This window comes from Idiotropiscis lumnitzeri, chromosome 4, assembly GCF_059441095.1.
Source record: "Idiotropiscis lumnitzeri isolate Australia: NSW breed Sydney's pygmy pipehorse chromosome 4, RoL_Ilum_1.0, whole genome shotgun sequence".
Taxonomy (NCBI): Eukaryota; Metazoa; Chordata; class Actinopteri; order Syngnathiformes; family Syngnathidae; genus Idiotropiscis; species Idiotropiscis lumnitzeri.
The window spans coordinates 16,873,677-16,898,716 of record NC_142394.1 but is presented as its reverse complement, the minus strand read 5'-3'; the positions used below and the strand labels follow the sequence as shown (position 1 = coordinate 16,898,716).

Below are 25,040 nucleotides of genomic sequence, written 5' to 3'. Positions count from 1 at the left end.
CTATGACCACTTCAACATACCAAAAGGATTAACCACCCCATGGCTGATTTATATGAGAATGAGGAAATGTGAAATTGAGCAGATAAACCGACATAGCTACATATATGAGACTGGGACTACAATCACACTCACACACAGCTTCTTTGCTGATCACGGCGATGATGCATAAAGCATCAATCGGAGTGCACATTTATTTGGATGAGGATTGGCCCCAGTTTTTCAACTGTAGGCTATACGTTGATATCTATTACACGGCTATTGTAGCCAGAGGATGCGCCCTGCCCTTAACCATGATCACTCAAGCAAATTACATAATTTAATTAAAATGACTTCAATTTAAACATTTGCTACCTTTTGAAACCATTGCAGTCCATCGGATGAGCAGCATTAAGTGTTGCAGGCCTCCTACAGAGCGAAGAATGTCCTCTTCTCTCATCCTACTACAGCAAATCACCTCCCCTGAGCTCCACAGTTATATTAAGCCCAGTTTACATAATCTTTTTTAAATGTCGAGGTAGAGACCTGGTGAGTCAGCTTCTGCTATTCACGTTACATTCTGCATTATTTTTCAACATAATGCCATGTATGAGTCCATAAAACAATTCCCAATGTATCTCTCGCAATTTTTTTTTTTTTTTTTTTTTGCAAACAGGGATCTATCTCAGTGGAGGCCCCTCACTGTGGCAGCAGTCGAGGCTGAGATAAGGATCCAAGGCTAAACCTCTAAAAGCCACATTAGTTCCAAAAGCCTCTACTGCGCTCTTGTTCATTTTGCAATAAAGAGCTTGTCCTCAGCTTTTATTGGCACACTTTGTGTTGCTTTTTCAACCCTCCGAGGGAGCGACAGACGTCTGCACCCTCGGGCGCAGTCCAAGAATTTTGATTTCTGCTCGCTTCGGTCCAGACTGGTGTAATCAGAAAAGCCTCTTAACTTTTGGGGATTTTCTTTTTTAACACCAAAATTCAGTTTTATTCGATCTAAGATGTTCAGATTAAACTCCAAAAAAGAGATGAGTCACAGCATGTGGAAATGTCAAATGACAGCTGGCTTTTGAATGCTTTTATATGTAAAAAGAATAAAAACAAAATACATTAACCTGCATCATGCATTGGATTTTTGTTCAGGAGAATACAACAAATCAGATTTAAGCAGGGCAGTGTCATTGCATTAAAAAAATATACAGAAATATCAATGTTGTGCTTCAGGGTTGAACAATTAATTACATTTAAATCAACTTTGCAAAGTAATAGAATGCAATTTTCAGATCACAATTTCAGGGGCTAGGGTGGTGCTTCATTTGTATTAGTTGTTTAGCGTTATTCTTTTTATACATATAGAGTAAGTACTTTATTTATTTATATAGTATCTAGATAAGGTCAGAGCGTCAGAAGTACAGTCCACATCTCATTTTTTCATGAAACACAAAAAGCTGACGTGATAAAGCCACAGAATTATTTGCAGCATTGTTGTAATCGCATTTTGACTTGATTAATGTTTACACCAGTGGTCCCGTTTAATTCATTCATTGTGTCAGTTAAAAACATACATGGGAAAATTATCTTGAAAAAAAAGCATATTAAAATTGCAGTAGTTGGGCAGGATGGGAGTTATTGGGGGAATCACAATTAAAAAAAAAATGATAATTTTTTTCAAATTGGTCAGCACTATTGAGATTGAGGTAAAGTGAAGGAGAGTCTAGTTATTTACAAGATATATCAGTCTGGCAGGAAACTGAGGAATGAAGTGTATTTGTAACAATGTGATTTTCACAAGTAGGGGCACGTTTCACAAAATAGTGTTAAATCTTGACACCAAACATTAGTCTTTTGTTGATACGGAACCTCCGCATGCAGCTTTTCTGCCTGAATCCGGAAAAGCTTACCAGGCTCCAACGAAATCCCTTCTGAATCCTTTGGTTATTGTCAAAGCTGTACAACATTAGTCGAATAACAACAACATGCCACGCCATAATCATTTGTTTATGTACACATTCACATTCAGGAAGACTTCTATTGTACAGCGTAGAATGTGCTCTTGTGTGTTCTGTCGGTTTTGGACGGTTTCTTTATGATCATCAAAACACAAAGGCTGTGATTTAAAAATAATAAATCATAATTTTGGTTCATTACTATTTCATTTTTTACGTCAAAGTTTTACATTTGCCAAAGAATATATGGCGCAGAATTATACCAAAACTACTATAATCAAACACAATTTCCTGAATTAAACAGTGGATAATGCATGAGTTTCAATAACAAAATCCCAAAATGTGTCCAGGAGGTGCACGAGTATCTAAAAAGGAGTACAGTGTGGTTCTTTGATTGGTAATTACAAATCTCCAGTTGTAACTTTTGGTCCCAGCCCACCTTGTCTTCTCTGTTGTCATGTTCATATTTCGGAGGATTCGATCCTGTCTATCCACGGCAAACCCGAGGATGGGCTGTCATCTTGTTTTTCCACATCGCCCTTCAGCTCTTGCTCTTCTTTTTCCAAAATTCCATCCCCGCTCCCCCCTCCTTGCTCTTGGACGGCTCTCAGTTGATGCAGCTCCTTCTCCAGCTCTGCGTTGCGGTGGTACATCTCTAAATAGCTGGCCTGGAGCTCCTTCTGGTAGCGGATGACCTTGTCCTTCTCTGTCTGCCATGTCCGCCTCTCCTCCTCGAAAGCCGCTGCCTGGGCCTCGCTCTGGCGCCGCTCCAGTAGCAGCTCGGCGCGCAGACGCTCCTCCGTCGGGCCAGCGCACCCGCCTACAAGGAAAAGATGGGATCAAATGTTTCATCCGGTCCAGTGGAACTGTCTGCTGCTGACCTGCTTACATTAATAAGGTAATAACCTCATTTTTTTCGTACTCAAAATAACTAAGTGGTTAAATAATCATTGTTATATCTCATAGACACCATATGGACAAAAGTATTAAGACGTCGTCGTCACTTTAGTTTTGGATTTGGCCCCTAAATTGAAAAACAAACAAAAAAAACTTTATTATTGACATTGAAGCATAATGTTAGTTAGCACAACAAGCGAAGCAAGTTGATAGCTCCAAAATAATTTGCTGAGTTGTTTTACTTGAATCTTTAGGTTAGGGTGTAATACAACGGACAATAGTAAACTCTTATTTATTCGTTGCGAAATGTGTGAAAACTAACTTCCGCAACAGCAAAACTTAAATCATTTTTGCTGAATCGGCCCACTTAAAAATGTATCAAAGTTATTGCCTTGAAATTTTAAATTCACCCAACTTTTTAAAATTATTTTTAACTGTGTCCTCGTTTTTAAAAGGGAAGTCAACCACAAGAAATTCTCCCCCCCCAAAAAAACCAAAACGGTGCGTTGTGATTGGTCATTACCTGAACCTTTACCTACAAATGTGATATCATTTTCACTTGACAGAAATGAATAAAATGGGCGTCCCCGGAGACGGCAAAAAACGGACTAATTTTATTACTTAAGTCATATTCCACAAATGCAATATTAACCAGAAAGCCGTGTTTAGTTTAGTCAAGGCGCATTGCAAAAAATGTTTTGCGAGTGACTTCCCTTTTAAAGTGTTTGAAACCGGGGGAATAGTTGGGAAACAACTTATCGTCTCTTAAAATACATCAATAATCATGCCCAAAGATGTCCATTGTAAAATTAAACTACAGCCATTCATTTCTGTTGGCATAAAAAGCAGGATTAGAAAAGATGACATTCAATATTTATAAACTCGGCTGTGCTTCCTGTTTCTTTCTTCTCTCAAATGATCTCAAGCATTTCAAGTGCGCTAGTTTGATCCCCAAATGCTACCTGTAGTTTCGTCTCCTCTCCCGTGGTCGCTGGAGCTGTGAGAGGGTCTTCTGTGATGCTGGGAGCTGTGCAGGATGATCTTCAACGCATCTACCTGGCTGTCCCTGTTGCGAAGCTCCTGGCGCGTCTCCCTGAGCTGCGTCTTCAGCTGGAAGATCTCGCTCAGCTTCTGGGTCACCTCGGCCTGAGAGTCTCGAAACTGCTGCTTGAGCAAGGAGATCTCTCCGGATTTCTGGCAAACCTAAATGAGGGCAAACAACATAGAATTCACTTAACTTCTCTGTAATGACATCAAAGTGAGGACTTCTCCCTGTTATATAGCGCAGCTGACCTCCCACTGTGTCTCCTCCAGGGTGGGACTCGTTGGCTTCTCCTTGGCTCCGCCCCCCTGGCTTCTTTTAAGACCCTCAAGCTCTTCTTGCAGTTGGGTTTTCTCTTGCTGGGCCTTGTAGAGCTGCAGTTGGAAACCACGCTGGGATCGTTGGGCATGCTGGGAAACGTGTCGCAGCTTGGCAGCGTAGAGGCGCTTCAGTTCCTCCACTTCCTTCTCCCACAGGCGCTGTTTGCCTTCAAATACCTACGCGCAGGGAGAACGTGAGGCGCAGGCCTCAAACAATTTGTGATCCAGATGAGAGATTCACCTGAGCGATGGCGCCCTCGCTCTCGTCCAGGTTTCTTCTCATCTGCTTCAGCTCGTGTTCTTTCTCCACCAGCCGCTCCTCCAGATCCCGTACCTTTGCGAGGCATCATGTTATGTTTGAGGGGCAAGGTTCATATTAAAGTTTAAAAAAAGAAAAATAACTGAAACTATGTTTATTAAATGGACTAAAACTGATGAACACCCTTTATTCTTGTGTGTCGTTATTGTCCAGTTTTCTGCGACAAAAGCAGAATATCTGAATTATATTCTCTAGTGACGTACTCACCACTTCCTCTACCGACATGGAGAGCGTCCAGTCATAAGGAGGCGGAGCCTCCCCTCCATACGGCACCAGGCGGCTGAGCGTTGCCATGCTGCGACACGCCATTTCCCCTATGGTCCCAGCTCCCGACCCAGCAGCTTTGGCGCCAAGAGAGGTGCGGTCCAGGGAGCCGATCGTATTGATGTGGCCCATAGATGCACTAGAAAGGCCAATAAAATGTCATTTTCAAGCAGTAGTTAAGATAACAGAACACTTTATTGGAGGCTGGGGAGTGACACACACCTGATGTGGGACAGATTCGGGCGAAAGGGGGGCCGATACGGCGGCAGGCTGCTCATGGAGTTGTGCCCCGAGTCGGACAGGTTGTCATCGTCCTGACTCGCCCCGCGCATGGAGGAATGAGCCTACACAGCGATGACAATTGTGGTGTAAATGCAATGCCAGACCATGACAAAGTTGTTTATTTTGTGCGCTCAGGGCCTCTCTCACAAACATTGTTGATTATTAGCGATCAGAATTATGTACAAACTTTATTGAGAAGTGATGCATTTTGTAAAGACATTTTAAAGTTAAGCGAGAATCCAGAAATTTACTTTCAGTTTTCATCAAGTGGATGTAGAATCAGATTTTAGATTTTTACATTTTCACCGGCAACTTCTTTTGCTGTCAACTGGATTCTTAAAAACGGATGCGCTCTTGGCTTAACAACCTAGAAGGGTCAATCATAATTATGGTCTATCTTTTATAAGTTCTTCTCTGCCTCCATCTCACCGAATGTAAACGCAATCAATTCTGTCTTTTTTTTTTTTTTTTTTAAACGCAGCTGAAGTCAGTGGTGGGCCAGAAAGGCTAGCCTAAACACCTACACCTACACACTGACTTACATTTACAACTTGAATTCTAATATTTGTTCCCTGAAACGGTATTAATTTATTCCCAACAGTCCATTCTCTCTGTTTCATATTTTTTCTATTGGCTGCATATATGCGGAAATAAACATGTTTTTGTCCAATCAGATTTCAGCATTGATGTGTTGCCATGTCACTCAAATCTGCCCAGGGCCTTCAGCGAGACATTTTTTTTTTTTATACCAATCAAATTCTCTTGTAACGTAATCAGATAAATGTATTCAAAACTGCAATATTTTCGTGCAGTAACAATGCTTCCTATTGTTGCATCATGATAGTGTTATTACACAATGTTTGTTAATGGTTCAAATTTGGAACTCAAAGGAGACTCATTCTAGTTCTGGTTTGTTTTCTGACTTGGAAAGAGATTTTTCCAAATGAACACATGTTCTTCCACTGAACTGGTTTCAATTGAAAGAGACAGCGTACCTTGTTGTTACCCGTGGTGGAGCCTCCGTGACGAGAGGGTGAGGATGAGGAAGATGAGCTGGAAACAGTTTTGGAGACATGGGCGTAGGCTCTGTGGAGCCCATTAGATATCCCGTGGTCCACGTCTTCCGATTTGGAAGACGGATACAAGTTCTGCATGGAACTGAAGTTTTTGGGAGTGACGGGTTTGAAGGCAGATGACCGAAAGCGGGCCTGAGTGAAACAAGAATATTCAAAATTCATTAGGAAATGTATATGGACTATCAAATAAAAATCACACAATAAAAATAATAACTATAATATTTTGCCTTGAGACTTATCAGCATGTCTGATTGTCAATTTGCTAGATATTATTACAAGCAATGAATCTAAGCACAGTGAGTGCAGCAATATCAGTCGGTGACAGTGAACTGGAATCAACGGTTGATTGACTGCTGACATGTTGCGAGGGCGTTGAAGGATGCGTCCAGAGCGGTATAAATATGATACTGATCCATTTAGCACAACCTTTGGCAGCTAGCCGCTGTCTGTATGGCAATATAAAACACCCACATTGGCTGCTTGGAAGTTATTAATGTGTTCCAAGGCTGTATCAAAATCAAAAGCATGACATTCCATCCTCTACATGGTTCTTCGATAACTTATGTGTTATTACATGGGCAGGACTGAAGTAGAGAGACACTATTTATATTCTTTCGTTTAATAAATAAGGGCTTATATCCCAAGCTTTTATTGATTTAATTATTTTTTTTTAACATGGGTAAGATATTTGGGGATGAGAATAAATATTCGGACATGATAAAGTGACACAGAATGTTGTCCTAACTGTTTTACCATAAATTTGTATTGACAGTGCAGTGCGCAGACACGGAACACCAATGCAACGCTGCGAGCGTCCTTCAGTGCGCCCGGGCTGCAACGTCTCACCTCACCAGAAGTCTCGGTGGCTGGTATCAGCCCGATACTTTAAAATAAGGTTGGTTTTGCCCCGATATCAATATCTGGTATCGGTGCTCACTCTCCCGAAGCAAAATCACAACAAAAAAAGAAACTTAAAGAAATTTTACACCCCAAAATTAAAAATGTCTCTATTATTTGAACTTTCAAGTGGGTCAATTTATCCCTCAGCGTAACATAGGAGTGGGCAAACCTTTGTGCTCAAAGATGTGATTTTTTTTACAAAGGGTCTAGCTGGGCCAGGTCATTTGTAGATTGTTATAACAACATTTATTTATAAATACATTACAGTATTATGAAGGAAAGATTCATTTAAACCATAATGAGTACAGTTTAGACTTATATATTTTATTTAGTTATTTACGACAAATCAATGAAACAGTTTTTTTAATAGGATAATTGAAGAAATACATTTTAAAGAACTGATCTAATAAAAAAAAATCTTGCTAATGTAAATACTCGCAGGACCAGAGTGGACCTTCACTCTAAAAATAGTTTGGTAAACAAAACAAAAAATCAAATCACCCAATTATGGGTCAAAAAGCGACCAACCACCATTTGTCTCTTTTTGGGTCAAATTAATAACACACAAAACAATCCAATCTTTCATTTTTTTCACTTAACCCAATTTTTTTAACTATATTTTTTTGTCGTTATTAATTTGACCCAACTTTTGGGGTTGAGTGCATAATAAAAAAATGGTGACTTTTTTTTCCAAAAATTGGGTTAAATTTAAAAATAAATAAAAAAATGTTTTGCACATTATTCATTTGACCCAATTATTGGGTTAAATAATTAACTCAAAACGTTCTGTTGGTCCTTTTTATTCCTATTTGGGTTATTTCTGACCCAACTATTTTTTGAAGCACAATAAAGAATCTTATTAAATAGTGTACTCAAACAAACATTCACCTTTTCATATTTCCCATCACTGGGCAGTGAATTCTTGCTCAAATCAATCTCTGTACCATCTTTGTGGAAGACCTTGGCATACAGGTTTTCTTCCTTTCGCCCACTGATAGAGGCCATGATGTCATTCTTGGAGCCACTTCTCTGGTTTGCTTTGGGCTCTTTTCTGTTTGGGAACACAATACATCAACGGAGGAATGTGACAACAGCCTGGGAATGGAGCTCCATCTTCCTCCTATGTGTGTCACTCACCTGGTGATGTTGAGGTAGTTGAGGAGCTCCCTCTGGGTGAAGCCTTTCTTCAAGAGGCCGTTGGACGGTTTGGGCCTCACCTGCGGAACGGCCCGGTTGACTTTAGTAGGAGACACGTCGGGCCTCTCCACCAGACTGCCTACACTTCCCATGTTGCAGCGGGGTGAAAAGGACGGCGCTGGGAATGGGCTTTGAAAGTTTTTACTCGGACGAGGGAGTGTCTGGACCGAGGCTGCCATCGATGTCACGGCTCACAAGGGAGGGAAGGTGCTCTGTAAAGAGAAAAAAAAGACACTGCATGAGATAAATGTGTCAGGATTTACACTTCTTGCCTTGACATTTTCATGCTCTCTTTAGTTTATTTTCCCTCCCTCCCTTTTTCTCCTCTCCACCTTTTGCTCCAATTTATTACCCTGAGTGGATGTCATCAGCTGTGCTCCTCTTGTGTGTAGAAGCAGCTGTCTCAGAATCCAGCTAAACACACACACATGTACACACACAGGCCCAGCCGCGTCTCCCGTCAGACAACAAGAGCTGCAAAATGACACCTTTGAGAAAAGGACAAACATCCCCCGGCTATTCAAAAATACCCACGATGTACTCGCAGTTGTTTCAGAAGTGGTTTTACCCTTCAGGCGCTCGCGTCTGGCCGACCCAGCAGCAACTGACATCCTGCATATGAGGCTGATGTTTATCTGGAGGTCGGGCAGCATATGTCTCATCGCAAGCCGATTGCGTAACTCTGATCCAACTAGGTTACAACTGCAAGCTGGGGGGGGGGGCTGCGAGATCCTTTGCTGCTGAGCCACATGGCCAATTCAATCTGGAGCTTATTTGGCTGTCAAATGTCCTGCATCCCATGAAAGTCACATGTGTCCAACGTATCAGTGACAAATTGGATGCTGTGGGCACCATCCATCTATCTATGTCCGGTAAATAGGACAAATATGTCCTGAGATGAATTGTCTCCATCTACCATGTCAAATTGTTTTTGGTACATAAACATAAACCTTGAATTTTTATTCGTATCGGTGTAATGATAAATCAAACAACTAATTGATTATCAAATCCATCGCTAATTATTTTGATAATCGATTAACAGTTCAGAGACCTTGCTTCATTTAAATTTGTCTAAATCCTTGGAACTGCAACCTCACATCAGAAAAACTTCTCTGAATTCTGCAGTCCTCCATTAAAGCAGATTGATGATGTTTGCGCTTTTTTTTCTTTCAAAATAATACATTTGCTAACATCTGCTTTTATTTTAGAAAAAAATGCAGATTTTCTGATATGTTATGGACCAAATCAGTAATTCTTCAGTGATGAAATCCTTGCAGTCATGGAGAGAAAATGCACAGCAGATTTTTGAACTCAGTGACCTTCAGAACTGTACGACACATATGCTGACAACGTTCTTAACGTGCTGCCTTATAATGTGGCAAAAGAATATTCTTATATCATCTCAAGTTTTGTCATATCATATAATGGATAGCATAACTTGGCATGACTGTAATTGGAAAATCAGATACTTGAGCCCCCGTACTGCACGCCTCTCAACTCTAAATTCCAAACATTGTTGTGTATAGGCATTGGCATGTTTCACTTCTAATACATCATGAAGTACTTGACACTGCTGCCCTCGGCAGAGTTGAACCATTATGCAAATTGCTCAAATTGTGAGGGAGAAGAGGTTCGCAAAAGCAACTTCAGGCTACTTTGCTCGAGCCACTCAGCCAGGCTGAGTCGAAAGCTGTTCATGTTTTTATTCATGCAGCTATCATGGAAAACTTCACAACCAGCTGCTCAAATAAAATATTTGATTCTTAAATTTCAATTTAAGGAAATTCCAAACTCCATCCTTTTTAGCCAGTAACGACCATCTGAAAATCATATGATTGACCTGGTTTTCAGATCACATGATTGGCTCGAGACAATTCTAGTTGAGAGAGTGACCGACACAATCATTGGTGGTTTGAAGACAATCGTCTTTCACTTTGTTTTCTATCATTACCCTTCGGTTTTATTGGTCTGAACAAACCAGACGGGGACGTGGTCAAATTTACAGCAGCAAACTAGCCCTGACTACTCAGAGTTTTGTTCTTTTTTCCACACCAAATTCGAGCCTTTGCCATTGCAAAATTTCATCCGACTACACTGTGATGTCAATTTGAATTTAATTAATTGTTCATAGTTCTGAAGCATTCTGTACCTTAAAAGTTTCAATACAAAAATGCATAGTAGTGTTTTCTTAAGGGAAATGTTGGTTTTTCCTCTTTGACTCACCCACACAACTGCCACATCTATAACAACCACAAAGACAACAAAACCATAAGGCTTCCAAGTGGAGGCTCTCAAGGACAAACTCCCTCCTAAAATAGCAGAAAGAGGTTTGACACTTGAGTGTGAAGAGAGGACATTTCAGACACTCAGACACACTTGGGTCAGTCAGCAGCACCACGACAACACGCACAGTGGAAAGAAAATTCCAAAGATACTTCACAGAACACGGGTTTGGACTTGTTGGATTTTTTTTTTTTTTTTTTTTTGATGCAGCACCGAATGCTCACTCCCACGGATGCTTCACTCACACTGGATTATGCGTGCGGGTCACTCATCACAGCCTTGCAAAAAAAATAAATAAATAAATAAAAAAAACTCTCCAAAGCTCCGGTTCTTATACCCCCGCGGAGATTGCCTCCCCTGCCTCATATCAAAGTTTGTTTACATTTGTGGGGTAACTGTACAGGTTCTATCTCAACCACCCACACAGTGTACACTTGGTTACATGATCACAAGAGCCTAGTGAAGGCTGGATCTTGTGCTAAAACCCAAATCGTCCACTGGGCTCACTAAATCTGTTCCACAAACAACTGCAGTGATATAGTGAGATTTAGTTATGATGGTTAACACTTCAGGTTTATCTATTTAGCTTTTGTAGCTAGCTAGCTAGCAAGCTACCCAGCTATCTAGCTACCCAGCTATCTAGCTAGCTAGCTACCCAGCTATCTAGCTTGCTAACCTCCCAGCTAGCTACCTAACTACCCAGCGAGCTCACTAGCTAACTAGTGATCTACCCATACATATTCCAGTGTTCTTTTCTTGAAATTATTTTCCAGGATTTTCACAGAATTTATCCAGGACTTTTTCCATTTGCAACAGTATGAGTCAAGTTACCACAACCTACAGTAATAAATTCCATCCCGAAGCTTTGGAGAAGTGTTATTTTCTATAATTGTACCTAGATTGCTTCAGTGTTACCAAATAATACCAAATTGGCACACAAAAAACAAACGTCTAGCTCTCACAGCTGCAAATCGTTTCTTATCGTTCACCCCAAAAGAGCCATTAAAAAAAAATAAATAAATAAAATACTGGCTCTCTAATGTCACAACACTAATTTAAGATGTCACTCAGATGTTTATTTCTAAACAAGTTGTATAGTTAAGTAAATCAAGATGATGGAATCCAGCTGATTGACCACCTAGTCCAATAAAAACAGCACGATTTTGTTGTGATTTCGTGCCGGTCTTGATGGCGACCAACACAATACACAACAAGTTCATGCTATTTTGCTTTTTTTGTTTACGTACCTGAACATGCATTGCTGTTGTATAGTTAGACCAATATAATCCCAATAATATATAATATAATACCAAAAATATAATACCAATAAACAATCAAGTCCTGCCTGTAATTCACATTTTTGTTGTAAAAACATTAAGGGAGCCAAAGATAAGTTATTTTATTCATAATCTATATTTTAATTAATTGATTAATTTTTGTATGCCAAATATTGGAAATAGGATCAGCGTGAAATAATCTATATCTGCTATGCCCGACTCTGAACAATGAGCCAAACAGTTATCCACTTAATTCTTCTCTTCAACCTCTATGAGTGTGTTGCACCACATTTCAGATGTGACAAATGAAGCAACCTTCAAGCGCCTTCATGCAGTAAAGTCAGCGGACAGCTTGTTTTCATCTTCGATGTGGGTGGGATCAAAGACTTGAAAAGGGATTTTCTCGGCTGGTACCTCCTTAACATTCCATACTTTTGTTATCAATGAGCACTCTTTGGTTTATGGTCTGTTTGTCAGACTTTTCGTCACTCAATTTTTCCTCACATTGACCATTTCGTGCCTTACATCTGAAAGACATTCAACTCTTTATCAGGCAAAGAAACTTTTTTACAGTAGTTACTGAAGTAGGTGTTGGACTCTGCATACTAGACCATGACCCTGTCATATGTGAATCAGAAAAATAATTATAAAATAGATGGCATTTTTAACATAACATGAGATGATGAGTGAAAAGATGTATCATTTATGAAAATAAAACTATGACCACCATGTGGACAGAAGCATTTAGTCCATATAATTTGCAATGGCCGGTGGTAATATTTCAGATTTAATACAGAGAAGTGGGATGTCATAAACAGCCCGCAGGGCGACAGGTGTGATCTTTTGTTATTGGCCTATTGCAGTTATGCTTAAACCCTTTGAACCAGGGGTGGGCAAACTTTTGGATTGTCGGGCCACAATGGGTTCTAAAATTTGACAGAGGGGCCGGACCAGGAGCAGATGGATGGAGTGTTTTGGTAACCTCATCACAGAAAAGAAATACATTTAATTTGAAATGAAAGTGAACAAAAGCATTACAACAACATATATGTCTTTGAAAAAACACAGTATTTAGAAAATAAAACATTAACAAGATTTATTCATTTAATTTTTTTTAATTCGGCGGGCCGGAATAAAACGTTAGATGGGCCGCATGTGGCCCCTGGGCCGTAGTTTGCCCACGCCTGCTTTAAACTGTACCTAACCCGAGTCAGTCCACAACTTGAACATTTGCATTTGTTTCTGTCTCAGTAATTATAAATTTCAGCATTTCAAGTAATTATGAATCATTTCCGTAGACACAATAAAAAATGACAGTGGAATAGGAATATTTGAAAGTGAAATTGGATGGATGGATTTTAAAAACAATTCACTTACCCTTCCCAGGGAGTAGCCTACTTATATGGTTGGGGTCCTGCCATTTCTCCTCCTATAAAAACACCACTGTAGTTGCCAGGTCCCTAAAATATCCACTGCCCTATTTTGTGTCTGGCCTCTACACTCCGAGTGCTCAATGGCAGCTTTTTTCTGCAGCGATGAACAAATACGACCCGCTTGACCCTGTAGTGACTCAAGCAGACACCATCAATGAAACCAGTGTGAGAGAGAACACTTGAGCTTTAACGCCATCACTCTTGACCACCATTGAGTCATGCCCCACGTCTCCCAGCAAGGTTGCTTCTCGTTCTCCGTGTTTTGCAACGATAGTGGACCTCTTGTGCCAAGTTGCGTCTGTTCACGAGAATGACATCAGCTTGGTTTAGCCACAGGAATCCCTTGCCGCATTTCCATGTACGTGCGTAGCTTGTGTCATGTCATATTTCACACATGCAACATGACATACAAATTGCCCTCAGATGCAAAAGAAGCATTTCACAGTCCTTCTTTCAAGACTTCTATGAGTAGCCTCAGGGTTCGCCTGTGTCTCCCTTCCATAATGAATAACCAGCTAACAATTAGAGGCTTCAGCCGAGCAATCTCCGTCAGCCCTGCCCGATGATGACGTTTGCATGCGACACTCGGTGGCACTCCTTGGCCTCCCCGAGGAGATGATTGCTCTCTTCTAGGCCTGCAGCGCACTTCATTCAGCTGCTTGTGACAAGTGGTGACAGCAAGAACGTGATCAAATCAGCATGTAGTCACGCTTGATTTACTTATATGGCATGAAAGCCCTCAAGGATCCATTTTTGAAAGAGAAAATGAGGAAACTAGAAACTAGAAACTAAGTCAGTTGGCATTGCTATCAGATACTTTGTAGTCAAAGTCTATTCCCATGTATGCACAATGGAGCCTCGTTGAAATAAACCCGGAACCAACGGACCCTGGATTCAACAGACAGAAAATAGTATCCAGTCCTCTCAAAATGCCCCCTTCTAAAAGTATCTGTTGAAGTCTGTTAGTTCCTGAATTGTCCGCAACTAGGCACATTTGGCCACAGTACTGTTTACTGAGCCCATGTCAGAGATAAACAGACTTCTAGAAGACTACAGCAGGCTAAACATGCGCCACTGTGGCGGCCATTTTGGTAGGGGGAGGGACTTTCCGATCAAAGAGACGAGACAAGACAAGAGAGAGTCCCTTCAAATAGAATAGAAAGCATGGATCTTAGTTTAGCATTGCTGCCGACATAGTAAAGGAGGGGGGCACATGTGACTCTAAGGAACCTGCTTTCTTTCTGCCGTACTACAATAAAGTGTAATTGCACATCCATTCCACTAGTTGGCAGTGGCTCTCACATTGCTCATTGTGCGCAATGAGTATTAACTCCACGGTGTAGGTTTGTTTAGCAACAAAATTGCAATTGTTTATAGTCGCGGCGGAGAGTGAGTGGTGGAGTGGGGGGGCGTGCATGGTTTTCTTCTTGCTAGGGGGATGTAACAGAAAATAATTGAGAAGCACTGTCTAAAGACAACAATGTCACTGGATGGAATATCAAATTACTAAATTAAAAAACAACAAGAGACAAACTAAAACAGGGTACTTAAATATAAAATAATTCCCACCAATAGCTTGGCTCAACGCCAAATAACTTTAAAGAAACTTCAAAGAATACGGCAGGAGTGCTGCGTCCACCAACACCAAAATGTTCTACTTATCCAAATGCTAGAAAATGTAGGATTTAAAAAGCTTAAAATGCTAATAAGATTAGCACAGTTTTAATGCACGTTATCCTACTTTGACTATTGAGTATTCTCGCTACTCTTGATGTTAGCCATCGTGACTCCCGCAGAGATGTCTTTGCTGTCAGTAGCAGGATTGTATTTCTTAAACAGAATTCAATTATGGGCTACAGTTGTCATGTGGGTTTATGCGGGGTGACTGTGGGTTGAACATATTGATCAGTATCAGATGAAACTTATGTAAGGCTGTTTCGGTGTAAAATGATGGCACCCGACGGACAGTGTAGGCAGGACATGTACATATATTAGCATTAATCACGTACACTCTTATTTTGCAGCAGGGAGTGAATCAATTGCATTAGGCCTGACTTGTGACTTGTGAAATTTGAAATGAGTGTTGACCTCCCTTTGGTGTGTGTGTGTGCGTGTACATGAGTAAGATTAGCTTCAGGATAAGTACGTGACCCCGGGGTTGGCGTCTGTTTGCTTTGCAACACACACACACACACATGCACACGCCCCCCCCCACTCCCCCCACACACACGTGGGCTACAGTAATCAGCCTAAGTGGCGAAAGCAAAGGATTTCTCCATCCCTCAATTTTCGAGAGAGGTAAGGTTGTCTCTGGATTGATCCGCAATCAGTCTCAGGGCATCAATCGACAAATAACTATCCACACTGACGATCACACTAATGGGCCGTTAAGAGGCTTCAGTTAACCAACTGATAACACGATAAGATTAATAATTGACTGACAAATATTGATTTATTTTTTTAGTTCGATATTTGTGAGCGTAAAATTTTGATGAGCGATTAAATGAAAGTAGTATCTAGTATTGGTTTTACATCAGAATGAAAAATCTGCAATAAATCTGATGAGTTTTTGATGATTTTTGTTTTTGGGGGGTATGTTTCAACATGATTAAAAATTAAATTCAAAATAAATAAATAAATTTAAAAAAATTGGCAATTTGGCACCAATTCAAACGACCAGCCAATTAATCGGTTGGGCCCTAATAACAATAATAATGCATCCAAATCTACCGACATATTTTTTTGTTTGTGGTTTTGTTTAAAACAGCGGTCACCAACGCGTATCCCCCAAGGACGATATGAGTAACCAGTGGGCCTGTTCTATAAATAGCTCACCAGTTATGGGACATTGTGATTTTCAAGGAACATTGTAGAAGTGATCATCTGACAATGTCAGCACTGGCAGAGATTTAAAGAAATAATAAATATATAAATAAAACATTTTCCTTATAATAAATTGATTCAAGGCATTTTGAGAAGAAAAAAAAAATCAGTGTCTGGTAACATCGTCGCAAAAACGCCTGACTACATCCGGGATCCAGTAACTGTTCGTCCTCCCGTTGATAACAAGCGGCAGTTCAGCAAGAAAAATGTGAACCAATTGAATGATACAAGGAAAGAAATGCACATTCTTAACATTTCTCCCTCGCTAATAATTAACGTACCTTCGTGTAACTCAAACATTGCTATTGAAACTAAAGCGGAGGGTTGCGTGTTGCGTCAGTTTAGAATGGCCTCAAAAATAGCAGACCCATGAGAACCATACATGGGTAACCGAATAACAGACATCTAATCACTGGTCATTTCACCAGATAATCATACTGTGTGTGTGCATGTTGGGGGTGAGCAGATTACATAGAAGCACAGAAAAGTGAGCTTCTCATTAAACTCACTCGAGAGAGAGTTGGGAGAGTTTTCCTTCCCTTTTGTGAAGCTTCTTTGTTTCCCGGAGCGGTTCACGTAGGAGTTACCCTTTCGTAATTACGGCAACACGAATCGTGCTCGGTTCCCACATCGACCCACACCAGATATCCAGGTCCGCTCAGTCCACAGCTGCAGTGAGTGTGCATCCACACGCACGGGAGGTGACGGTGAGTCAGACTCAAGCGCAATAATGTGCAAAGCAATGCTTTTCATAAATTTTTCGACTGCTTTAATGTTTACCGAGGCATTACATTATCAGGCGGCGCATCAGGTTGCACAGTATGAAGCTGACATCCTGATGATCAGCACTTTTTTTAACTGCTGTGCATTTGGTCATTAGTTTGTGCTGAGAAACAGCAAAGTGGCAACAAGTTCCTTGCTCTGTTTCTAATGACAACAGCACAGGGAGTGTGAGCTTGCGCCATTATGGAAACACAAACGGAACCACTGTTTCCACAAAAGCAACCTAATGATTTACGCACCCTGGGTGGAAAAGAAATTCCAAGGACACAAACGGACCATCAGAGCAGCAATTATATATAAACACACACAAAAGAATGTAAATAAAAGCATATCTCTGCATGGGTCAGCAAGTACAGATAATCAGAGGTGTCTTTATCTAAGCACCATGTGGTTCCACTTTGGGGCTAATCAGCCATCACATGTTAATTAGCGCCAAATCAATGGGGATGTTGCTCAGTGTGACGGCATTGGCCCACAAGTAATGACTTGAAAAGCCAAAGTTTACTCATTTCCAATTCAGCTTGACTACAAACAAACATTCTCTGTGGCTAATTAGCCGAGGCACACTGTGAATTTTCACTGTGCTCATCCCACTGGCATGTCAATAAGTGTTTCCACAAGCAGGGTAAACTTCATGGACATTCAAAGTTGATGCTTTAAATGAAATAGTAGCAAGCAGGAATGACCGGACAACCAAACACAATACTAAACAAAATAAAGGTAAGCCTATTGAATGCAAGTTTTGACATTTAGTTGATTGAACAGAGAAAAAATTATTCACAAGAATAGGTTCTAAGCCGTCCTACTAGTCGAAACATGGCATTCTGATTAAAAAGTTAAGCAGCAAAATCCACCCGTTTTTTTCTATAACTGAGAGGCGGCCATTTTGACACTTGCTGTCGACTAAAAATGACATCATAGTTCATCGGGGCGCAGCTAACAACCAATCATGGCTCAGCTTCACAAAACAGGTGAGCCGTGAATGGTGGTTAGTTGCGCAACTGCGATGTCATTTTGAGTCGACAGAAAGTGACAAAATGGCCGCCACCTGAAATGTACAAAAACGGGTGATTTTACTGCTTAATTCATATTTCACAAACACAATATTAATCAGAACGCCATGTTTAGACTAGTGATGTCACAAAAAAAAAACAAAGATTTTTTTCGGGTTGACATCCCCTTTATGCCACTGTAACTGTAATTGTTAAACACTGTTAAATCACAGTCCCATTTAGTGGAAATGGTAATCAGAAATCAAATTCACAGCCCATATCAAATATTAAAAAAATTAAAAAATAAATAATGTGATTTTTTTATTTTTAAATAAATTGTTTTTTAAAAAATGCTTTCCCATGTCTATTTTGTATATTTAATAAGTAACAGTAACAGTAAGTTTTCACCGAATTTTACAAATAGAAAATATATTCACATGAAATTCAGTCAAAATTTTCATTATTTTATAAAATAAACTTAACTTAACTTTTATATCATTTATATTAATTAGTAACAGTTGAATAATCTGAATCTGCTTGACCGCTTTGTCTTTAACCAACAAACTAAAACAAGCAAATAATTGTTTTGAACTGGCTGGCTGACCTTAAAGTATTGAGTAGAGAGACTGTTTCATCCGCGCGCGCGAAAGAGCGAAAAGCATGAAAGCAAATCACTTTACCTGTTTGAATTGAATCTGTGACTTATCCCATGTTCTGTTTCTCCTACTGATAATCAGGTCACACAACTTCCTGTTTGTCAGTCTGACGCGAGGGGGGGGAGCTGCACAATCCTAAACAATCATCCGTAGGCGGACTGCATGGTTTGAAAACAGAGGCCAAGCTACTTTTTAAGCTGTGTTTGAGGGCCGTGCAAATTCACGTTTTTCTAACTTAACTTCACCAAATATGGCTTTTATAGAGTGATTGGCACGTTTTCGCTCCCCACCTGCTCATCTCTTTGTGCACTGCGCACTCACTTTAGAGACCCGTGTGGTCGGACTTGTTCTGCCTGTTCTACAGACAAAAGGCCTGCATGAGGATCCGCTTTGTAGGCGGACAGTCCAGAGCCAACATTGACATACACGGCTTCAATTGGGAAAAGCACACCAACGCAATATGCATGTTTACTCTCAAATGAAGGATCCATCTCGGGCTGAAAGACACATGAGTGATGAGGGGAAAATACAAAAAGCGGTGAGCCCTGCATGGACAATAGTCTAATTGTCAGATGGGCTACCGGACGGGTTCGGCACCATATCAGGTTACATGAATCAATCCAGAGGGAAGAAAAGAGAAGACATTGTTCACAAAATCTGCAGAGAGACGACTTTATACTTCTGTATTTCCACACTTTGAGTTGGAGTGGGTCAGCAGAGCTCAATGGTCGACTGACTTCTTAAAGAAGGTACCAACGGGTGGGCATGCAGGAATCTTATTTAATAAAGCACCAAGCCAAGACTGGCAGGCTATTAAAGAAATTCCTGAGCTTGAGTGCGCTGTTGTATATTGCCTTTTAAGTTTAAAAAAAAAAAACACAGGTAAACACTTCATAAAAAATAAACCTGCAACGATAGGCGGAACCCGTATCATCACCTCTGATGCCCACAGGCTTTCTTTCAGAGATTAACACCAATCAGGCTGATTTACAGCCGGAGACAAGAATGTTTACAGAGATTCATAGAAACTAAAGACAGGGCTAGGTTGGAGCCTGCCTAAAGATTCTGTACCTGTTGGACATGCCACTAAATGAGAGGACAGTCTGGAACAGACTCATTTCCTCTGTCTAAGCTCCCCTGGACAATAACGTTGCAGGAAGCAGATTGACTGTCTGGCATTTGAGGAGTAACATTAGCGTAGGTCAGAAAAGCACTGGAGCTAAGCTGATTTGTCAGCCCACAATCACACTAAGATAAAAAGTGGCGAAGGTCAAATTGAAATACTATGTAAATACTATGTATGTCATTTAAAATTTTGATGGGATCATGTGACTGTCAGAGAGTAGACTGCTGGTGTAGCCGTACTCTCCCTTGACATTTGTACAGGCAGCCAATTGATTGTAAATTGTCAAAAATAATGTTTCAAAGTGATAACAGGCTCTATTTCATGGCTGGTATAAATCCTGCAAGCCGGCGGATCTGCGAGAAGGAGGGCTGCGCCGCAGTGGGACTGGTCGAATTGAGTTCAATCATGGTCAATCAATGTGGATCATTTTATTCCCTTTAAATGTGGCACACTAAAGTTTTGACATGGAGGAACTCCACCGTGAAGTGAGCATTTGGAGACACCGCCACCCTGTTAGTCCGTGTCCCCCCCATAACTGTGTCGCCCAGTTTAAAAATACATAATATAATAACTCAGAAGGCCCTATTTTTGTGCACAGTGTATGTCTAGTGGAAAGCACAGTCTAACTATGTGCAAGGGTAGAGTTTTCTCTCTTGTTATTTTGGTAGATAGGAGTTGGTAGAAAGGGACATTTGCGCCGTTGTGGGAGTGAACACAGCCAATTTGATTCCCGGCCAATTGAAGAGGCTCCCCTCATTGCCTTTGAATTCAATGCGGCAGAGGCACACACAGTCGTTGACATTGCCGAAGCAGAAATACACGAGGGGGAGTGCATGCAGAAGAACGAAGTGTGCAAAGTACGTTTCTAAGGAACTGCAAGCAGGTTGAGGATGTAAAGTTGGATAGGGCGATCGCACTTGGTGAACACCTTCCATCGCAATTGTGTTACAGGAGCACAAGATGGGACCAGGGAGGGCTTTTTTTTTTTTTTTTTTCGCTGGTAATTTTACTCAGGTACTACTTTAAGATGAAATGGCCAGTTTTAAACAAATATGACAAAAAGCGTATTTTTTTTTGTTGATTAAAAACTCGCCCCTTCAACTTCCTTGGTACTGTTAAGAAAAATACATACATTGTGTCATTTATGAAAACCAATTCATTAACAAGACTAAGCAAAGATAAATGGCGTGACGTGACCCAAAGATGACCCCCAACTAGCAAGTCCATGCTGCAGGTTTGAGATAAACGCCTCATGAAACCAGCTGTGCTTTGCAGTCAGTGCAATTTGCAGCGTTCTGCTAAATGCGGCACTGGGATTTTTCTTCAAACAATACAGTGCGTGACCACTACTGACGCACATGCGTGCGGGCGTGCCGCTAACGGAGATAAAGTGCATCAATAAAAAGACGATAAGGCAGCGCTGGGGTAAACAAGTGCGGCATGTGGCTTACTTTGGTGATTAACACAATAGAATCTAACACAATAGACCCTGCGTAAGGCGCTGTCAGAGTTAGTGCAATGAGCCGTTTTTGTTGAAGTCGGTGACATTTGGGGACAAAGAGCACAGTGAGGGGTCTGTTCGCCCTCCTGGACTTGCAGAGTTGCCCCCCCCCCAACTCTCCCAATAATGAAGGTTAGTGGGTCCTGCCCATCCTGCAACACTTTTGTTTCATTGTTTAATTTGCAAAGCCTTCATATCTGCTTCATCTGTCACCTTGAGTTTCATCTTGATAGAACATGAACATTTGGGTCAATTCAGTGTGAAAGACCCTGACAGATGATGTCAAAATCAACATTTATGACAAGAAAGCTTCATTAGTGAAACTTCATAAAAGATGTCATCCCTCATGTCATCCTAAAATGTGTTGCAGATTAGGATGAGATTCACTTACTTGAATTGTGAAATTCCTCTACTCTCAATTCACTAGGTTGTCCAGTTTTCAAGAAAAGCAACTAGCACGAGTGTCAACATCCTTGCTTCGCTCTAAGTAACCACCTGCTATTTGGGGATAATGATTAACTGAGGTGTGTTCTGCAGCAAATAACACGAGCTTCTTCGACCTGCAACAAAAAAAAACTGCATAACGAAAACAAACCATAACCGAACATCCTGAAAGGGTTAAACCGAACTATCCAATGGTGGTCGAAGCCGGTCCAAAAAGCGAAGTCCCCCCACTGTGCCTTACATTAAGCACACCAGCAGATCGTCCAAAAAGGATGAGCGCAGCCAAGAAGTGAAAAGCTCTACATTCAGAGTCTATGAAATGAGGATAACCTCGGGATTAAGGACTAACATTGAGAGAAAAAAAAAAAGAGTTGAAAGGAGCGGAAGAGCTAAGTGGACAAGGAAACGGAAGGTGGGGGGGGGGACACAAATCAAAAAGACTGATTAGTCTTTTTGATTTTCAGACTGACTTGAGGGGGGAATCTTTGTGACTCGGCACAGTTCCAGTGGACCATCTGCATGAATGATCTGACAAATACGTACGTACTTGGCAATTAGAAAAACTTAGATATGCTCATATCCTATCTTGCAAATAACCCCCATAGGAGATTTGTATTTGCGAAACAAAAGGTCAGCAGTTGGCAGGACAGTGTTACATCAGCTGCTGGTGTTTAAAACAGCAACATGTGCGCACACACACACACACACACACACACACGAGCCCCTGGGATGTCTAACAGCTGAATGTCGATGTCGCATCAGCTGTTTTGCAGAAAAGGATGCTCGGCCGCAAAATACTGAGCGGTGGACTTTTCAGCAGATTGACTCAACAGATTGTGTTGAGGTTTGGATTTGGGCAGGCTGCGCCACTTTGGATGATTTCATTTAAACTTGACTTTCGTTGAAAATGTTGGGTTGTCTTGTCTGGAAGGTTATCTGCCAAGACTTCCAGCGGTTGCTGACAGGAAAAATTGTTTCTTCTTAGAAAGTATTGGTAAAATATGTTTTTTTTTGTGTGTGTTTTTTTTACTTTTTAACCCCGTGTTGGGTCAACATTTTGACCCAACGTGCTGTGTCAAATCCACAACCCAATACTCAACCCAGCATTGGCTCTGCCCCTTTTGGATGCAGCAACGGGTTAGCTGTTCCACCCAATCTGGGTTATTTTAACCTAGTGATTTTAAGAGTTCATGTTAAATATATATTCAGTGTGTACATGTCACAAGCTGCTTCAATAGGTAATCTTGAAAATATAAGAATGTCCAACACAAAAGCTGTGTCAAATATTCTGCCTTTACTCCGTAAATAATGCTCAGTTTTCTTGATCACTTTATTAAACCTGCATAAAGGTCTGACTATTCGAACATATATTAAAAATGATTAGGGATGTTCAATGAATCCTTTTTCAGACTGATACCAGAATGATTCATTACATACAATATTGTTGCTCATATTATATTGCATACATACGTAATTATGTATCTTCAAATCGTGTGTTAGTGAAGATTACAATCTCAATATATTTCTTTGTAGTTTGCATTTACATAGTTGGGTCTCAAGTGCAAACGTAAACAGACCGGTTATTTTAGTTTTTTGTTTATTCAGCAAATTTATCTGAGCAACTTGTTCAACTGTACTGTTACATAACAGTGGGGCTAATGTGCATAATAACTTTACTTGCCTATTGAATGTAATAGACAGGTTATTAAAACACCTGGTTAAACCAAACAGACAGGAATTTATGAGATAACAAGCTTTGAGGATTTATTTTTATTTATTTTTTTATAAAATAGCAGCCCAACATGGGACCCAAATAGGGCTTTCCCCATTATGGTAAAGATCAATCTATACAACTATCTCTTTACCAACCGAACATAGCATTACAGCCACTACAGACCTTTCACATATCGTTGCTACTGCACTAACTCATTGGGCTCAAGCACAGCAAGGCTGCAAATCCCCCCCGACGTGACAGCCTAACATGCAGTAAAGGGACCCATAACCCACGCTTGAACATACCACACACTCTCCAAAACAACATCCATTGTGCCTCTATTGTCGAGCTGATCCTTCATTTGCGTCAGCCCTCGCACACATCGTCACATCGCTCAAAAGACCCTTCCTGCTACGCTCCAAGAACCCTCCAGGTCAGAGGTCACCTGTGGCCTCCGGTTTCCACGACGACAGCCTGGCAGTCCCCAACATTGAGTTACCTCCCCACCTCCCACATACACACACACACACACACGCACACGCACACCCACACGTGCACACGCACGGAGTGAGTGGCACACACAACTTTTGTCCTCGAACTCCTGAGCATCAAAAGAAACCTTAGAATGTACGTACGTGTGTGAGATCTAAATTTCAACCCAAATGTGTACAGCTGTGCCCAGCAAACACTTCATAACACGTAACACTAATGATTTCCTATCATTGTGGGAAATTACTCAAATTTACTTGGTCCGAGAATTATTGAGTACCTTTTAATTCATCTCTCTCTCTCTCTCTTTCTCTTTCTCTCAGAGAGACAGAACGGAACAGACCGAACAATTACTTTAAATCGAATTAATTCAATTTTGGCCATCATCATCATTTTAGAATGCTTACTTTCTGGGACGTTTTTGACTAGTAGCGTGCCATGAGTTTTTTTGTAATATAAAGTATGTGCCTTATCTAATTGGAAAACACTCAAGTAGACCGCAATGAGTGACCAAAGTAGCGAGCTGCTTTTTAAGTTATTGAGATACATCAAGTAGTCATTCCGCTTGATTAAGTTTGAGACTAACTTTGACAGTGAGGTTGCTCCATCATCCTGCACAATGCACACCTCCAATTGCGATTGTAAACATAGAAGCATAGAAAGTGAGGCAAGCGAGAACTCACCATATCCCGCATGCAGGACATGTCAGCGTCGGTCTCTCCCAGGAGATGAAACCATTTAAACAAGACGATAGTTTCCCAATGTGTAAAACAACCTGCTTGGTGCGTGCAGGAACGCACAATGGCTTGAAGAAGCGTTTCCCTCTCAAACGTTTGGACGGAACGGAAACAGTAGAGCCTGGGAGAGAGTTGCCCAAGCACGTTGGATGGTAAAAAGTGGAGAGGGCGTCATCTTGCGGCCACAATTAGAATTACGTCAGGAGTGGGTGATTTTTGGTTCCGAGATCGGGATGGTCCTTGTTTCACGAACAAGTTAAATTAATGACCTTTTTTAATCAGGAAAGCGATCTTAGGTAAAATTTTCCATTTTATTAATTTGTTTTGTAGCCATCAGGACATAACTACTCTCAAAACGCCCCTTTCCTAGTGAGCTCTATCTATAAGTAATTAAAAGTAAAATGAGTTACGTTACTGTAATATTATACTTGGATTACATTACTAACTAGATTTTTAACAGGTGTTACAGGCTTCGCCTGGGACTGCAATTTAGCCTG

General features: G+C 40.8%; 1 protein-coding gene across 5 annotated transcripts; it reads right to left on the bottom strand.

The window, feature by feature from the left end:
* Positions 1–1,045: 1,045 nt before the first annotated feature.
* On the bottom strand, positions 1,046–24,648 carry n4bp3 (NEDD4 binding protein 3). 5 transcript variants are annotated; one of them, XM_088294993.1, is made up of 11 exons: positions 24,490–24,647; positions 8,578–8,639; positions 8,166–8,437; positions 7,917–8,079; positions 6,048–6,260; positions 4,993–5,114; positions 4,714–4,909; positions 4,429–4,521; positions 4,119–4,364; positions 3,788–4,028; positions 1,046–2,748 (listed from the first exon to the last, which is right to left on the bottom strand). In XM_088294993.1, exons 3-11 carry the CDS (start codon positions 8,402–8,404, stop codon positions 2,390–2,392), a joined length of 1,872 nt encoding a protein of 623 aa, XP_088151119.1. In that variant the 5' UTR covers positions 8,405–8,437; positions 8,578–8,639; positions 24,490–24,647; the 3' UTR covers positions 1,046–2,389. The 5 variants fall into 5 exon arrangements, with proteins under 5 accessions (XP_088151119.1, XP_088151118.1, XP_088151117.1 ...); XM_088294992.1 differs by lacking the exon at positions 24,490–24,647 and adding an exon at positions 8,760–8,899; XM_088294991.1 differs by lacking the exon at positions 8,578–8,639 and having other exon boundaries at positions 24,490–24,648.
* Positions 24,649–25,040: the final 392 nt, after the last annotated feature.

What these genes read in the sequence shown, in the direction of transcription:
- n4bp3 (XM_088294991.1), bottom strand. Translation starts at nt 8,404, where the DNA reads ATGGCAGCCTCGGTCCAGACACTCCCTCGTCCGAGTAAAAACTTTCAA. An exon ending in GCGAGGGCGCCATCGCTCAG is followed by an intron (nt 4,365 to 4,428) that starts GTGAATCTCTCA and finishes CCCTGCGCGTAG; the next exon opens with GTATTTGAAGGCAAACAGCG. An exon ending in GAGAGGAGACGAAACTACAG is followed by an intron (nt 2,749 to 3,787) that starts GTAGCATTTGGG and finishes TTTTCCTTGTAG; the next exon opens with GCGGGTGCGCTGGCCCGACG.